Here is an 18,343-nt window from a genome sequence, read left to right on the forward strand (position 1 = left end):
CAACAACCCCAACAACAAACCCCACCCACCCCCCACCCTGCACCCCTGCGTAAGCTCTAAAGTGCCCCCCAACTTGCAGTGTGCCTGTCGCCCCTTATAAAACTAGTCTACGGAAAGAACCCCAGAGGAGGAAAAGCTCCCTTACTGCCCCCGCCACCCCCCGGACTATCAACCTCCCGGAGGGATCGGAGTCGTGGTACTTAAGTCCCGGTTCAATGTTCGTCACCGGCACCATCTGCGCCACCAGAGCGTTCCACGCCAGGCCGCCCTTGGGGCAGAGTGTCCAACCAGTCTCCGACCATGTCGGGTGCCTCAAAAAAGAAAGTTCGCTCTTCGAACACCACCCGCAACCTTGCAGGAAAGAGCATGGCATATTTTAGTCCCATCTCACGCAGTCTTCTCTTGACCGCCATGAAGCCTTGCCGCTGCTTTTGCACCATCTGAGTGAAGTCCGGATAAAAGCTTACAGTAGTGTTCTGGAATGGCAGCGGGCCGGCCATCCGCGATGCTTGTAGTATGGCATCTCGATCCCTGAAATTAAAGATCCGGGCGACAATCGGCCTTGGTGGGGCCCCCACCTTGGGCCTCCCGCCAGGAACTCTATGGGCCCGTTCGACGGTAAAGAACTTGCTAAGGCCTTTGGGTGCCAGATGGTTCACCACCAGGTCCTCCACGAACAGGTCCACCGACTGCTCCTCCGAATTTTCCGGGACCCCAATGATGCGGACGTTGTTGCGCCTAGCACGGCCTTCGAAGTCCTCCAACCGGCGGGCGAAGTGATCATTTGCTGCCCGGAGAGTACGGACTTCCTGCTGGAGGCCGGAGACATCGCCCAGGAGGCCGGCAGTCTTGAGGTCCAAGGACTGAACCCGCTCATTAGTTTTGCCGAGGTCGGCCCGAACCAGGTTGACATCTATCGATATGGCATCTACTTTTTGTGCCAGGGTCTCAAATTGCTGCCCAATCGAGGACTTCATCCCTTCGATGGCCCCCATGATGTCCTGCAGGGTTAATTCTGTGGAGGGGGACGCCGCGTCCTTCGAGGCTTCCGACGTCGGGCCCGATTCGCCCGGGGACCCCCTCTGATGGGCATAGCGGTCCATGGTATTAGTCTGGGTGGAGGTGCCCCGCCTGGTGTTCTTGGGCTTCTGCTTTTCGGCGTCCGACCTGGTCGACATCTCAATCTGCCGTGTAGACAATCTCCTGGCCCGTACAGGGTAAATGGGCATGCAACCAGTGGCTGGCGCCGCGCACGCCCCGTCCCGGGCGCCCTGGGGACTGGAAGGCGAAATCGAAAGCGAAAGTGAAATCCCCTCCACCTCCGACGACTCCTCCCCGACCAGGCCGCTGTTGTTCAATTAGGGCACGGGCACTGTGCCAACTCAAGTCCCGGGCACCGTGCGGGGATTAGGCCCCAAACTTCCAGGCAGTATAACTTCGGTCTCCGGTGGGCGATTTCGACCCGGACAACGGTTCCCGCCTCAGCAGCAGATCCTCTCCAATAGTCCGGGCATCAAGTACAGGATAATAGACAGGATAGATGCCGGAGGGAGCGAGGGTCTCGGGAGCTCTAGGCTCACGCGGCCATCTTGATCACGCGCTAAGCTCCTCCTCCCTCACTACACTTCTTGAAATCAATGAACTCAAACAACTCTGCCAATCTCCAACTCACACTAAAGGATCCATACTTGACGTCATTCTGTCCAACGATGATCTGACCTCCGTCACCAATATCATCCCCACTGACTGGTCACCATTGCTACCTCAGCAAACCTCCCCGCCCCTAAAACTACCAGACCTAAGAAATTGACCAGAAACCTAAAGGACATCGCCTCAGGTGTTCTACAAGCGAAACTCCAAGCTCAACTTCTTCTCATTCCCCCCTCCCAAAATGCGAATGAGCTCACTGAACTTTTTAACAATACTGTTACAGATATTCTTGACCAACTAGCCCCGCCTAAACTCAAAAACCAAAGAAACACCCCCTCAAACTCTTGGTTTAATACAGAGATAAATAATGAGAGACGGGCACTCAGACTGTCGGAAAGAACCTGGAGACACCATCCCTCACCCGCCCATCTTGCACTTCTTAGACATGCTAAAACCACTTACAAAAAACACAACCTCAAAGAAAAGGCATCCTTCTTCGGCACTCAACTTGACCGTGCCAAAAACAGACCCAGGGAACTCTTCAAAATCATCCGAAACCAAACTTCCCCCGCACCTCCAAATAGGACAGCCTCATCAGACAGATGTGAAGAAATTGCCCACTTCTTCTCGGAAAAAATGGCCAAAATTGACCAATCCTTCCTTCCCACACAACTATCCTCCAACTCCCCAATCCAATCTTGTCCTCACCTCTAATGCCTACTCCACATCCCCCCTTCCAGACGACATTTTCTCTCCTCTGCCCTCTATCCTACCGCTCCCCAGCGAGCCTCCTCACCCTTCCATTTCCATACCCCTCCACCACTCCACAGGTCTCTCACCTTCCACATCTCCAGTAACCAACTCCCCTAAATCTCAACTTAAGAACAATGCCTCCTTGCTCAACTTTCTCCCCGTCACTGAGCTAGAAGTCCTCAATATAATTTGCAATCTAAAACCGTCCTCCCACACAAAAGACCCAATACCCACCAACCATGTCCCTGCCCTTAAGCACATCATCACCCCATTCTGGACCAAAATCATCAACACCTCTCTCTCCACGGGCTGTGTCCCCTCCTCCCTTCAGCTTGGTCAAATATCGCCCATAATCAAAAACCCCAATGCTGACCCCAATGACCTAAATAATCTCCGCCCCATCACCAACCTCCCCCTTCTCTCAAAGGTACTTGAAAAGAACAAGTTACTTACCTTCGGTAACGCTTTTTCTGGTGGATACAGTATCTGCCTGTGGATTCCTCACCTTGTGAATATCCCCTGCGCCAGCATTCCACGGAACTTTTCTTCCCCAGCATTCCACGTCGACGTGGGCGACGTCACAATACATCGGCTCCGCACGCGACTCCGTACGACGTCATCGGAGCCATAAGAAGCCCACGTCGGCGTGATGACGTCAGTTCCACCCATTTTTTCCGTGCCTTCGAGGCGAACAGGTGAACCAACGACAACTCCAAGTATACCCAGTATATAGCATACCAATACATATACATAGCATACAAAAACAAAGGAATGCTAACCAAACAAGCACTTCCTACAAATGTACAAGAGAATATACAAACATTTCAAACAAGACCTATTCTATGGTATACAAAGGCGGACAACGGGGAGGCGGGTGGGTCAGTGAGGAATCCACAGGCAGATACTGTATCCACCAGAAAAAGCGTTACCGAAGGTAAGTAACTTGTTCTTCTGATGGATACATCTGCCAGTGGATTCCTCACCTTGTGAATAGATTCCCACAGCAGTCCCCACTCCCGGAGGAGGGTGTCCACCTTTCTATACCAGAAAGTCTTGCAAGACAGAGCGCGCGAAGTGGCCCTCCCTCCTCATCTCAGAGTCCAAGCAATAATGCTTTGCGAAAGTATGGAGGGAGGCCCAAGTCGCGGCCTTACAAATATCTGCCACAGGAACACCCCGGGCCAGAGCAGATGTTGAAGACTTAGCTCTCTAGAGTGAGCACGAATACCCTCAGGAGGAGTCTTACCAGCCAGGGCGTAGCAGATCTTGATGGTCAGTATAATCCATCTTGACAGCGTGCGCTTGTGCACCGCTTTACCTTTAGAACGACCAACGTAGCCAATAAAAAGCTGGTCATCAATACGAAAGTCCTTGGTCCTGTCCAAATAAAAACTCATAGCCCTCTTCGGGTCAAGGCGATGGAGTCTTTCTTCTTCTTTGGAAGGATGAGGGGGTGGATAAAAAACAGGGAGGGTAATAGACTGCCCCAAATGGAAAGGAGTAACAACTTTTGGCAGGAAAGCAGCCCTGGTCCTGAGAACCATCCTTTCAGCATGTAAGGTAAGAAAAGGAGGTTTGGAACTAAGAGCTTGAAGCTCACTCACCCTCCTTGCCGAGGTTATGGCTACAAGAAAAACCACCTTAAAGGACAACAGCCTCAAAGGACAACTATGAAGAGGCTCAAATGGGGACCCCATTAAAAAGGTTAAGACAAGATTAAGGTCCCACTGAGGCATTACAAATGGAGTGGGAGGAAACATGTTTGTAAGGCCCTTGATGAACCTCAGAACAACCGGAGATTTAAATAGCGAAGGTTGATCTGGAAGGCACAGAAATGCCGATAAGGCCGAAAGGTAGCCCTTGACCGTGGCCACTGCACAGCCCTGCTGAGCCAAGGAAAGAGCAAACTGAAGCACATCAGAAAGATGAGCCTTTAAAGGGTCAATGGATCTCTCTCCACAACACTTTACAAACTTAGACCACCTGTAGGAGTATATGGACTTGGTGGAGTGTCGCCTGGCCGATAAAATAACGTCCACCACATCAGGTGGGAGAGAGAAGGAACTCAGGTTGCCCCGTTCAATCTCCAGGCATGAAGGTGTAAGCTCTGGAGGTGGGGGTGTAGAACCTGCCTCTCCGACTGCGAGAGGAGGTCTGCCCTCAGAGGGAGACGGAGCGGAGGGCACGAGGAGAGGTGGAGAAGATCTGTATACCACACCCTTCTTGGCCAATCCGGGGCGACCAAAATAACTTGGGCCCGGTCTTGGCGAATCTTCCTCAGAACCCGAGGAATCAAGGGTATGGGAGGAAACGCGTAAAGGAGTTGCAAGCCCCAACTCAACTGAAACGCGTCCCCCAACGCCCCCTGCATCGGATACTGGAGACTGCAGAATGACGGGCAGTGCGCGTTCTCTCGGGTGGCAAACAGGTCCACCCAAGGTGTCCCCCACGTCCGAAAGACGTGACGAACCACCTCCGGATGGAGCCTCCACTCGTGGTCGGCGGAGAACTGCCGACTGAGACTGTCCGCACGCACGTTCAGCACCCCGGCCAGATGATTTGCCATCAGACAAATCTGATGGTCCTGAGCCCAGGACCATAGTCGTAAGGCCTCTCTGCAGAGACAAAGAGACCCTACTCCTCCCTGTTTGTTTATATACCACATCGCGGTCGTGTTGTCCGTCAGGACTTGAACTGACTGACCGCGAAGGGAAGGGAGGAAGGCCTTGAGTGCCAAACGAATCGCCCGCAATTCCAGAAGGTTGATATGAAGCAACCTTTCCTCTGGAGACCAAAGACCCTTGATCTCCAGATCCCCCAGATGAGCTCCCCACCCTAGGGTGGAGGCATCCGTTATCACTGTGGCCACCGATGGAGGTAGATGGAAAGGCTTTCCTTGGGACAGATTGCCCTCCACGCTCCACCAAGATAGATCCGCTGCAGCTTCTCCGGAGATCTTGATCGACTCCCCGAGATCCCCGTTGTGCTGATACCACTGCTTGCGGAGGCACCACTGGAGCGCCCTCATGTGCCAGCGTGCATGGTTGACCAACAGAATGCAGGAAGCGAACAGACCGAGCAGGCGAAGGACCTTCAGAACTGGAACAACCGCTCCACTGTGGAATAAAGGGACCATCTCCTGAATGTCGAGAATCCTTTGAGGAGGAGGGAATGCTCGACACACAGTAGTGTCCAGTACTGCCCCTATAAACAGGTTGCGTTGAGAGGGCACCAGGTGAGATTTGGGCACATTGATCGAAAAACCCAAGTCGAACAACAGCTGAGCTGTCACCTGCAGATGACGCTGCACCATCTCCGGGGACTCTGCCTTCAGAAGCCAGTCGTCCAGGTAGGGAAAAACCGGAATCCCCGACCTCCTGAGATGAGCAGCCACCACTGCCATCACCTTTGTGAAGACTCGAGGTGCAGTAGTAAGACCAAACGGGAGGACCGCAAACTGATAATGTTGCGACCCAACCGTAAAACGGAGATACTTCCTGTGCGACTTCAGGATTGGGACATGGAAGTACGCGTCCTGCAAGTCGAGCGACACCATCCAGTCTCCTTGCTGCAACGCTTGAAGAACCTGCGCAAGGGTCAGCATCTTGAACTTCTCCTGTTTCAGGTAAAAATTCAAGATTCTGAGGTCCAGAATCGGACGCAATCTGCCGTCCTTCTTGGGGATCAGGAAATACCGGGAGTAGCATCCCTGACCTCTTTCCTGCTCCGGAACCACCTCTATTGCGCCCTTCTGAAACAAGGCTAGAACTTCTTTCTGCAGGAGAAGCAGGTGGTTCTCCGAGCAATAACCTTGGCAAGGAGGGTAAGGGGGAGGAAACTCCCGAAAGGGAAGGGCGTACCCAGTCTCTACGAGGTTCAAAACCCAAAGGTCGGTTGTAACAGATTTCCAACCCCGTAGAAAGTAGGACACCCGACCCCCCCACAGGTCTTACATGATCCGGGAAGGGGGATCTAGGGCTGCTTCCCTGAAGCCTCATTTGGAGCAGAGGAGGAGGAGGAAGAAGAGGGGTTGCGACCAGAACCTCTCCGACCCCTATGCTTCCCTCTATAGGAGCGATAGAGGGGATTCTGCTGCTGTTGTTGCTGCTGCTGTTGTGGCTGTCGGAAGGAGCGAAAGGATGATCTTCCGAATCCCCTAGCCTTACGGAAAGTTGAACTTTTAGCAGGAGCCTGCAGACCCAAGGACTTCGCCGTCAACCTACTGTCCTTAAAACGTTGAAGGGCAGAATCTGCCTTCTCCCCAAACAACTTTTGTCCGTCAAAGGGCAGATCTACCAGCGTGGCCTGGACATCTGCAGAAAAACCTGAGGAACAGAGCCAAGCCTGTCTCCTTGCGGCAATGGACGACCCCATAATCCTCGCCACCGAGTCCGCCGTATCCAGCCCAGACTGGATCACCTGCCTGGCAGCTGCCTGAGTGTCCGCCACAACCTCCATGAAGGACGACTTATCCCCCTCAGGTAACTTAGGGGCCAAAGTTTTTATAGAGTCCATCAGGGCATGAACATAACGCCCCAGCAAGCATGTGGCATTTGATGACTTCAACGCCATACTTCCTGAGGAGAATGTCTTTTTGGCCGCCTGATCAACTTTCTTTGACTCCCTATCAGCAGGAGATTGGGGGAAAGCACCCGAAGCATGTTTAGAACATGAAGCCTGCACCACTAGGCTCTCCGGAGAAGGATGCGTGGATAAAAATTCCGTGTCTCCTGGCGCAACCCTGTACCTCCTTGCCACCTGTCTGCAAACTGCCGGAGCTGATAGAGGCTTCTTCCACACCTCCAACATGGCTCCAAGAGAGCCTCATTGAAAGGTAACAAAGGCTCCGAAGCCGACGTCGGAGAGTGCAAAACCTCTGTAAGCAGGTTGGACTTGTGTTCCACAGAGGGCAGCTGCAGATCTAACAACTCCGCGGCCTTCTTGATCACAACGTGGTAGGGCGCCAATTCCTGTGGTGGAGAAGACCTTGCAGAAGCATGCTCCCACTCCGGGGTGGTATCCAAACCACTTGCTACCTCTATACCTCCAAACTCATCCGAAGAAGAGTCGACTTCACCTTCTTCCACCTCAGCCCGATATCTTTCCTCCTCCAAAACCCTTTGGGCCTCCCGCCTCGATCGGATCCGGGGAGCCGGCGTCGTCGACGCCGAACACGGCGTCGGTGGAGCCAAAGGCACCGGCGTCGGAGGCGCCACAGGTGGAGTCGGCGGCGCCGGGTGCGGCGTCGATGGAGTCGGCCTCGGCGTCAGAGAAGGCTCCGAAGATTGACGATCCATCCGAGGTCGAGCCGGATTCCCAACCGGCGCCGGAAACTGCCAAGAAGGCGCAATCGGCATAAAAGGCAGAAAAGGAGCCTGAGCGTATTGCTGCGGCACTCCCAGAGAAAACGCCATCGGACCCACGGGACCTGCTGGTGCTCCGGATGGGAAGGATGCTCTCTGAAAAATGCCATACATGGCATTCAGAAATCCCGAAGGATCCGTACCTGGAGCCGGGAATTGGGGATAAGGAACTGCCCCTGTATCCTCCTGTGGAGTCACCGGCGTCGGCTCCTCAGAATCCTCCACCGGAGCCGCGGAGTCACCAGGCACCGGAACAGACTCTTCCTGCTCCTGCTCATCCAAATGCACATCAGATTCCACCCGACCCGGAGTCGAAGCCTTGGACGGCGCCGGTGAACGAGCTGGAGTCCGCTTCGGCGAGGGAGACTTCGAAGACTTATCAGGAGAAGGCGAAGGAGACAAGACCTTGCTCTGACGTCGACGAGGCGAAGCCGACCTCGACCTCTTAGACTTCGAGGACCGACGCCGAGAAGAATGCTTCCTCTTCTTGTGGTGCTTCTTCGACTTAGACGACCTCGAAGTCGAAGACTCTCGCCTGGACTTCTCCTTTTTTCTCCCTCTCTTCTCCTCACCGATCTTCTTCATGAAGAGTTTGGTCTTCCTCTCCTTCAGCGCTTTAGGATTCATGCTCCTACAGCACCCGCACTCATCCACGTCATGATCAGAGGAGAGACACCATAAACAGTTCTGATGCGGATCCGTCATGGACATCAGGCCTCCGCACTCCCTACAGGGCTTAAAGCCCGACTTCCTCTTCGAAGACATACCGATTTTAACAAAAATACACCACTAGACTACAAAGTATCTAGAGAGCACTAGGAAAAAACCGTTGCGCGTCGACGGCGCGGAAAAAAGGGAACGGACGTCATCACGCCGACGTGGGCTTCTTATGGCTCCGATGACGTCGTACGGAGTCGCGTGCGGAGCCGATGTATTGTGACGTCGCCCACGTCGACGTGGAATGCTGGGGAAGAAAAGTTCCGTGGAATGCTGGCGCAGGGGATATTCACAAGGTGAGGAATCCACTGGCAGATGTATCCATCAGAAATGTGTCCTACTACAACTAGACAAACACACAGAAAATTTCAACCTTCTCGACCCCTTTCAATCTGGCTTCAGAAAAGGCTGCAGCACCGAAACGGCAATGCTCAATGTCATAAATGACATCTATCAATCACTTGACAATAGCGAGACCTGCCTTCTTATACTTCTTGATCTCTCCGCAGAATTCGATACAGTCAACCATTCAGCCCTACTTAATGTGCTTAGGACCCGTTTCGGCCTTAATGGCACCGCCTACAAATGGTTCATCTCTTATCTACAACACCGTACTCAGCAAATCAAAATTCAAAACGGTCTCTCTACCCCCACTCCTGTCTCTTTATGGAACCCCTCACTCTCATTCTTAACCAAGCAGGCATAAATTACCACCTCTACGCCGATGACACCCAAATCTATTACATGATTAAAACTCATGCTGACATCTTACACCTGAACAACACCCTTACCAAGATACAAACCTGGTTCCATTCCAATCATCTCAAAGTCAAACCTAACAAAACCGAAATCATACTCTTCTCCCCTAAAAATAACCCTCTACCCGTTCAATCATGGATCCCTGACCTCAATGCACTCAATTGCTCACTCACCCAGTCCAACTCCGTCAAATCTCTTGGCATCACTATCGACAACACCCTAACCCTTAATGTTCACATCAAAAACTCTGCCAAAGGAACCCTCTTCACTCTCCGTCACCTCAAGAAAATCAAACCATTCATACCCACCGATGATTTCAAACTCGTAGTTCAGTCGCTTGTTCTGTCACGTATTGATTATGGTAATGCCATCCTTAATGGAATCCCCAAGGTACACCTAGCTCCAATCAAAGCTGTGCTTAACCTTGCTGCCAGGCTCATCACGGACTGCAAACGCTTCGATCATATATCCCCGGCTCTCAAATCTCTTAAATGGCTCCCTATCGAAGGCAGATCTGCCTACAAAACCGCCTGCATTACTCATAAAGTCCTCCACCAAAACACTCCGCATTACCTCTCAAAAAACTCCACACTGCGGGCTCCACTCGGCCTCTGAGAAGCACCAACACCCTACTCCTAATCTCACCTCTGCATAAAAAGAAAGCTACACAATCTCACTCCTTCTCTGGCAATGTCCCTATTATCTGGAATGCCCTCCCAAAAAACCTGCGCTGTAATCCCTCCTATTCTAGTTTCAAAAAAGACCTCAAAACCCACCTCCTCAATTATTATTGGGGTTCCTAGCCTGTGTCTTACTCCCGATTTCTTATCTATCATGATATATTTGTTCAGTAATATATACCCTGTTCTCCTGTTTCACCATTTACCTAATTACTTAAATGTATAGCTCCTGCCCCTGTTTATTTATCTGGATTTGTATAATGCTCATGTTGTTTGTACTTTGTATATTTCAAATTTTTGTTGCGCTACCTTTCATATGCTTTTATACTCTATATGCCTTATACTATCCTTATCCTGTAAAGCGCTCGGATACCTCTGGGTCCAGCCAGCACTATATAAACCCTTTAAAATAAAAAATAAAATAAAAAATAAGTCTCACATTGATATTGTGAGTGCCGAGCTGTTGGTGATGCTATTGTTTGTCTGTAAAGTATTGATTAAAAAAGTGAAACACTGGAGGAAAAACAAACATATCTTATGGTTTCTCAAAACTATATATTGAATTCAATTTTTTAAATCTTTATAACTGTCATGGTTTGTTTTTCAAATAAATTTCACTCAGGAAACTCTGAACAGAATTTAGAAATAAGGAATTGTCAGAATGTACAGGGAAACGCTTGCCCACAGTCTTGTTTACTTTCCGCCTTTTTCAGTCATTTGGTCCTCCTGTAGTAGCCCATGGAGCATATTTATGGACCTCAAGGAGGTGTCAGGCCAGGTACACCGGCTGCCTCAGATGCCAGCTGAGTGAGTACGGCAAAAGGCCCAACCCCTGGTGCTATAAATGTCTATATATGCCACAGTTTGTGCTTTCATGCATTATGTTGAATGAAGGAGGTGAAGCAAAAATAGCCCTTAAAGTCTGCTCTTCAGTCATACCAAACAAAAATATCCCTGTTGCTGTGCATTTACAGACAAGATGGGAGGTGTGGGGAACAACACAGTCGAGGGAGATGGTTATTTGGGGGAGAGGAAGAACAGCACACAAGAGGGAGTAGCACCCTCATGGCAGACTGAGAAAGTAGTTCCCTAAATGTGCAGCGGAAGAATACAAGTCAGCCAGTCAAAAGGATCATAAAGAGGATCTGCTCGACGGGAGGGACAAATACAAGAGGAAGGCAAGTCTTCCAATAAGAAGCCAGCAAATGAGAGTGACAATAAAAGTCAACAACTTTTCACAACCACACAGCTCAAGGTGTAAGGTAGGCAGGACCTAAAAGAAAGAAGGGTGACTGTGTCTCTCATTTGAGGCGCTCAGCTGCCAACTGACTGGCTGAAGTAAGGGAAGCAGCAGCATTGCCTCCCCCGCCAACTTTAAATCTGGAGCAAAAGCTCGATTCCGGATTTCAATGATTTTAACTGTAGTGAGACGACTCTTTCCCTGTGTAGAATACAAGTTGGTCTGCCACTCTGGTTAGCAACACGTGAGAGCTGCAAGTACAGCAATGCAGGGGACAGAGACACAATGGCTTGAGGACTGACCAGCCAGGCATTCACTTGGTGTGTGGACAGGAGTGTCCCCTGCATGATGTGCAGTCATGACCCTGCCCAGCTTGCCCAAACTGCATATACCTATGACCCAAATTTTTGATTTTGTGTCATGCGAGACACACTAATTCAGTGTGCATGCATTGACCTGGGCCTGGTTTCTGACAATGCTCGGTTCTGGGACATGTTCTGAACCAGAAGGGGTGCACCAAGCACACCTTTATAGTGACAGATGACTACCATAACTGCTGTGGGTTTCATGCGTGAAGCACAATGGGGTGTTAGTGAGCTATAGCAACAGGCCTTTTTACCTATAAGACATGAATGCAAACCTATTGGCCCATTCATCTGAAATGTTCTGCGGCTCACGAGGAGCCAGAGATCATGAAACTCAACATCTCATGCATTGTACAAATACAAGTGTGCTAGGACTGACAGTGTGCCATGCAAGAGTGATAAATGCCTGCAGGTTCAGTTTTGGAAGCCCACAGTCTGGACCAGAGTGCAAGATGCTTGCGTTCTCCAGACAAATGCAAAAAGAACTATTGATGGACAGAATGCAGAACAATGTCATACATTCACCCCAGTACAGAGATGTGGGCCTAAATCCATCGTTTTTTTGCTCACCATGCCATTCCAGTTTGGACCCAGCCATTTGCAAATCAGTCTTGACCCTGTGCCCAATGGGAACAGTCCAGTCCGAACTGCCAGGCCAGGTCCTCCCTGGTCTGGAACAAGCATCCTAGGACCGGTTTCGGGGTTTCACCCCTCTTCAGCCAGCATAGCTTGATTCCAGTGGCATGGAGAGCACGGGACTCACGTCTGAGCATACCCATCCCACTCGGGGTGACAAATGCAAAAAGAACTATAGATGGACAGAATGCAGAACAATGTCATACAGTCACCCCAGTACAGAGATCTGGGCCTAAATCCATCGTTTTTTTGCTCACCATGCCATTTCAGTTTGGACCCAGCCATATGCAAATCAGTCTTGACCCTGTGCCCAATGGGAACAGTCTAGTCCGAACTGCCATTCCGTCCATCAAGTGTGTGTCTTTTGCTTTCTCGCCCTAAGTGCGCTAGGTATGCCCAGACGTGGGTCCTGGGCTCACTGTGCCACTGGAATCAAGCTATCCTGGCTGAAGAGGGGTGAAACCCCGAAACCGGTCCTAGGATGCCCGTTTCTGGTCCAGGGAGGACCTGGCTTTGCAGTTCGGGCTGGACTGTTCCCATGAGGCACAGGGTCAAGACTGATTTGCATATGGCCAGGTCTAAACTGGGGTGGCATGGTGAGCAAAAGAAAGATGGATTTAACCCAGATCTCTTGACTGGGGGTGAAGGTTTTGATTTGTTCTGCATTCCGTCCATCAATTGTGTGTCTTTTGCTTTCTCGCCCTAAGTGCGCCAGGTATGCCCAGACATGGGTCCTGGGCTCACTGTGCCACTGGAATCAAGCTATCCTGGCTGAAGAGGGGTGAAACCCCGAAACCGGTCCTAGGATGCTTGTTTCTGGTCCAGGGAGGGCTTGGCAGTTCGGCTGGACTGTTCCCATGAGGCACAGGGTCAAGACTTATTTGCATATGGCCAGGTCTACACTGGGGTGGCATGGTGAGCAAAAGAAAGATGGATTTAACCCAGATCTCTTGACTGGGGGTGAATGTTTTGATTTGTTCTGCATTCAGTCCATCAATTGTATGTCTTTTGCTTTTTACCGGACAGCATGTGTTTATTGCTGACATCTCCTAAATGGCAGGAAGAAACACGACACACTATGGTGAGAAAGTGGGACACAGGCTTTCCTTGGATGTGCCAGGGCCATTGATACATTGGGCTGTAAATGACTGACTGCAGCTGCCATCAGATAGATGGCAGGGGGTAGAGTGTGGGTCTTTGAAGGGACATTATACAAAATATAGTCCAGCACTATAATCTCATCTTTGTGAATGCTGAGAGCATGACATTTGTCGGGAAGTATCTGACTCGGAAATGGAATTTGTCGACTATGCCTATATATGGGATATGAAGTGTATATGACTCACAGGAGAAATGCACTTTATCTGAAAGCAAGAAATGATAAGCCCTGAAGAAGTTTGCAGAAAACTAAACGCTTTGGTTGTGCTATGAATGAAAAACTATGCTTGGAAAATTATTCATCAATAAAGGATGACTTATTAATGAAACTGTGGATCCTTGTGATGTTCTTTGAAGATTACATTACATAATTGATTGAGATATGTTCAGAATCTATGATATTTAGAATATATAATATTCTCTCGGTATAAGATCTGGATACTAAGTTAGAGTGCTGGACCATATTTTGTACAATAGTTGGAATTCTTCAATTAGGGGGATGTGTAATGGCTGCCTTTTCAGTTCATGTGCACCTAATGCAAATTGGAAGAATTAACCTTGGTGATTGTGACAGGAGTGGTGTTTTTTAAGCCTCAGCCAGTATCTTGTAAATCTTTCATTCCATTTGTCCACATCATGGATTTCCACAAAAGACTCAAGCAGCAACATCATTAATCCTCTCAAAAATTGATTATGTAGATGTACTGCATCATGGGATTCTACTCTAAACCTTAAGACATCTCCAAAGAACTCATCCAGAAAAGTAATTTTACATGTTACGGTACACACACACACACACACACACATCTCCCCTGCCCTGAAGACTCTCCACTGGTTACAAGAACATCCTCAAACTACTATTTAACATGCACAAGGCAATAAACAGTAAACACCCCATATTCCAACAGATTAATAAAAGAAAAATTCTCTCAACTTTGGAGTCTATATTTTAGGCCTGCGCTGCGACAATTGACACACTTTACGAAAACAAAACAATTGGTGGCACTGCTTTTGCCATACAGGCTGCCAGATTATGAAGTTTGCTCCCAGCAAAAGAATGGTTAAGAACTGGATTTTCCCAACCTGACAACGATGAACACCGTGATGTGCTTTCTTCTGAAATTCAGACACACAACAAGAATGATGCACACATAGTTCGCAGCAGCTTGTCAAAAATCTCATGCAAGGACACAGCCAATATTACCTGCCAACAAATCTGCCTTTCTCCTAGCCCCGTTTAATCAAATGTGCTAAATAAATGCACTATCTCATGTCCAAATACTCTCTACTAAGGCCCTGATTACGAGTTAAGGCGTTATTTAGTGTCCCTGATAAATAACACCTATTACAACTCCATAGGGAATAACAGGCAGATGTCGTATGACGCACCAAAATCTGCTCAATACTGCACATTTCTAATGTTTTCCCCTGTTACATTTCAGCAGGATCGACCTGCCGAAATGTAACTGAAACTTGAGTTATTCAAGGCATCCGATATTCATCAGATGCGTTAAATATCTTCAGACTCGGAATCAAGCGTAAACAGGAGTTTACACATGGGTTGGAATATTATGAGCAACTTATAATCAGGCTCTAGGACTGTACAAGATTTGACAACCATCCTCCCACAATACTGCAAAAGCTCTGCAAGAAACATAAACAAACTTAAAATCATCAAATACCTCCCAACCTCTGCATGCCCTTCTCTCCTTATTTGATAATACTTCAAAATGACATGCACTTATTCGCCTTCTATAAAAACTGCACAACCTCTAGAAATCACATTGAATTCCTCTCTTATTTCCCCCATACACTAGGGTGATGAATGAAAGAGTTACATGGAACACTAAACCCATTTCGGTGGTCACCTTTAGTCCTGTCAAAATTTGTTTCGTTATGGTTTTTGTTAAAATTCAATTTGAGATGCTGCGGAGCCCTCGTCAATATCAAAAATAAAGAATGGCTAAAAGCAAAAATATTTTTGGGTGTCACAAAGAACACTTTACCACAGCAACTCACTGGAAGTGGAAGGAAATACTTGTGTGGATGTGTTCTTTGTAAAAAGAACAGAAGACCAGCTCTCACAGTGAAGTTAGCCAATGGCTTAAGTGGGCTCACACACTGCCCCATGCTGTATTTTGTAGTTGAAATAATAATGTGAGTGAAACCACAACAGAGCAATGGATAAAGAGGGCTGCCAGAAAACCAGATTAATTTAATAAATGATATGCTCAAGAGGTTGTGGCCAATACCAGGCCTAAACAACATTCCGTCCAGCATCTATTCTTTTTGCATTTGTCACCCTAAGTGGGAAGGGTATGTATGCCGAGACGTGGGTCCAGTGCTTGCTACACCACCAGATTAAGGCTAGCCTGGCTGATGAGGGGTGTTAACCCTAACCTGAACCCAGTCCCAGGATGCTTGTTTCTGGTCCAGGGAAGGCCTGGCCTGACAGTTCGGGCTGGACTGTTCCCATGCAAAACAGGGTAAAGATGGATTTGCATATGGCTGGATCTAAACTGCAATGGTGTGGTGTACAAAAAAAACGATGAATTAAACCCAGATCTGTGACTGGAGGTAAATGTTTGATTAATTCAGCATTTCGTCCTTCATTTGTCCTTTTTGCACTAGTTATAACCAGCGTAAACACCTTACCAGAGGTAAGAATCACATATAAATGCAATCACAGTATAGTTAGAATGAGATTCCTTGTCTTGTTCTAGGATAGAAAAGCTACCACCACCCCTCTTCAACAAAGTACACACCCACCCAGCAAGCCTTGTATTCATTCGCTTCCCTTGAGAGGCTACCTACGTTAATATCTTGCCCCGCCCCCTTACTACGTGCCCTACTCACCAGCCGGTCTTTTTCCAGCAGGAAGACACTTGCCGTCTTATCGAAAGACCCGGATGCCAAGCGGCGTCCGTCGCAACTCCAGGCGACTGAGTGAACCTTGGCGGTGTGCGCTGGAAACTCTCTCGTCTTGTTATTCGCTTTAAAGAACTCCTGCATCTCTTGCGTGTATAGAGATGCCATGCCGAGAGCAGGGGACAACGTGCTACCACGACTGCGTAAAGATGTATCCTTAGCTGCGTGCGCAGACAGTCACTACCTAAACAACCTGTAACGACAGTACGCACGCGCGAGGCGTCATAAGAAAACTGACGAATCTGGTTGTCTAACGAAGGGCGCGCATGCGCTTATTCATTGATGCCATGGTGGGAGTTCGTACCTGGAATGAGCCTGCCAGTGTCGCTGTCTTTTTGCGAAGGATAAAAATTGTTTGTAGGCAGGGGCAGGGCCACTGGAATTATGCGACAGGGTAGGATCCAAATATGCGGCATGGTTGACTAAATTATGCGGCAAGAAAAGGCAAACGATGTGCGTAACATGGTGCATTTTGTAATAGTATTTTTTAACTCTCATTTTCACATATTGAAACCCTGGGCCCAGATTTTACCCCACTAGTACCAGTTTACCATCTTAACCCCCAAATACAGCACTAAGCAAAGGAAAGAAGACCAGTCAACCTTTGCAAAGGTGCCACTGTGCAGAGGCACATGCTGCCACATTTTTACTAGCTTTTGATCCATTTCAGGTAGAAACCACATTTTTTGTTGAAATTTGCAGATTTTAATCAGCATATGATGGATTATGTGGAAAAATGCAAGCAAATCCATAATTATGTGGAAAACACCACATCTGCAGAATTTCGTAATTCCATTGGCCCAGTGTATGGGGCGAGCTTTCCCTTTGAGTGTTTACTGGCATCTGTAAAGGGGGCGTTGAATGGGTCAGGAGGTGGCTCGGAAATAAAGACACTGCATTTTCGAAACAAACATTCATTTGTAGACATACTTTTCATTGCAAAGCGTTGTTTGCTGAGAATGTTTGAATTGGACTTTGTATTTGTATAACTAAAGATAAACATACATCTGTAGATATGTTCACACAAAGCCACATTTGAAGACAAAGCTTATATAATTATAAACCATTTGTAAGTGGTCCCATGTGGTAAACTGTAATCTAACCCAGTGCATTCTAAGCTATGTTTAGAATAAGTTCTTCAGACAATTGCCTTCTTCCTCTTGTGCCCTTCACGCGCTCCTTTTGAAAGCCTCCAGCCATTAGCACCTTCTCTCTCCGTTCCTTACCTGTTCCTTGCCATGCTTTCACTAAGCCCTTCCCACCACCCCAGCGCTTCTCCTCCCTCCCAGGATATACTTAATGGTGGACGCGCAGTTGGTTCACCAAAGGCAATCCTGCCTGAGCATTGTCTGCGCCCAGTGCCTCAAACCCTAGATCATCCACTCCCTAGTGGAACTCGGCAGTGCCCCTCTGATCACTCAACCATGGATGCCGAACAACAGAGAAAGAGCCTTCGCTTGCACCCAATTCCATTTTTGTGCAGTAACACACCCACCACGTTAGCTTCACCCACATCACACACACCCAGTCTATGTACAGCACACCTCCGACTCCCACTAGCAAACATGCACCTCAAGACATACTAACATGCACTCCTCAACACCTGCTAGCTCAGTAAACACACCAAGGAAAATCAGAAACCTACTGGACAACAGTGCCCCAGACCTTTTCTGCATCACAGAAAGGTGGCTGACCACCGCATCGGCATCCGACATCTCCATGTCCATCCCGGCAGGATACAACATTACACAACAGTACCGCTAAAACAAACTGGGATAAGAAATAACAATTGTTTTCAAAGAAACATGCAGCTGCACCACTGCCACAGAGAATGCAACCTCCTTCATGCAATACCTACACTTCAAACTGTAAATTTCACTCTGAACAGAACCCTTGTCTACCGTCCCACTGGGCCAATAGGAAACTTGACCGACAACATTGCAGATTTTACTGCCCTCTCACCATTGATTCCAAAGCCTATATCTTCCTAGGTAACCTCAACATCCACGTGGAAGACCGGACCTACCCCAGCTCAGCTACACTCCTCGATAGCCTAGGAAAACCTCAGACTGACACAACATGTGGCTGGATGCA

The 18,343-nt window shown here is 48.7% G+C and overlaps 1 protein-coding gene across 1 annotated transcript in view; it reads right to left on the reverse strand.

The window, feature by feature from the left end:
- The window catches only part of THOC3 (THO complex subunit 3), a 71,961-nt gene extending 55,515 nt beyond the window's left edge, over nucleotides 1–16,446 (reverse strand). The window contains exon 1 of the mRNA XM_085618265.1: nucleotides 16,178–16,446. Within this exon, the coding sequence (XP_085474391.1) occupies nucleotides 16,178–16,357 (180 nt within the window). The 5' untranslated portion in view covers nucleotides 16,358–16,446. The remainder of the gene's footprint in view (nucleotides 1–16,177) is intronic.
- Nucleotides 16,447–18,343: the final 1,897 nt, after the last annotated feature.

Source organism: Triturus cristatus, chromosome 7, assembly GCF_964204655.1.
Source record: "Triturus cristatus chromosome 7, aTriCri1.1, whole genome shotgun sequence".
NCBI lineage: Eukaryota > Metazoa > Chordata > Amphibia > Caudata > Salamandridae > Triturus > Triturus cristatus.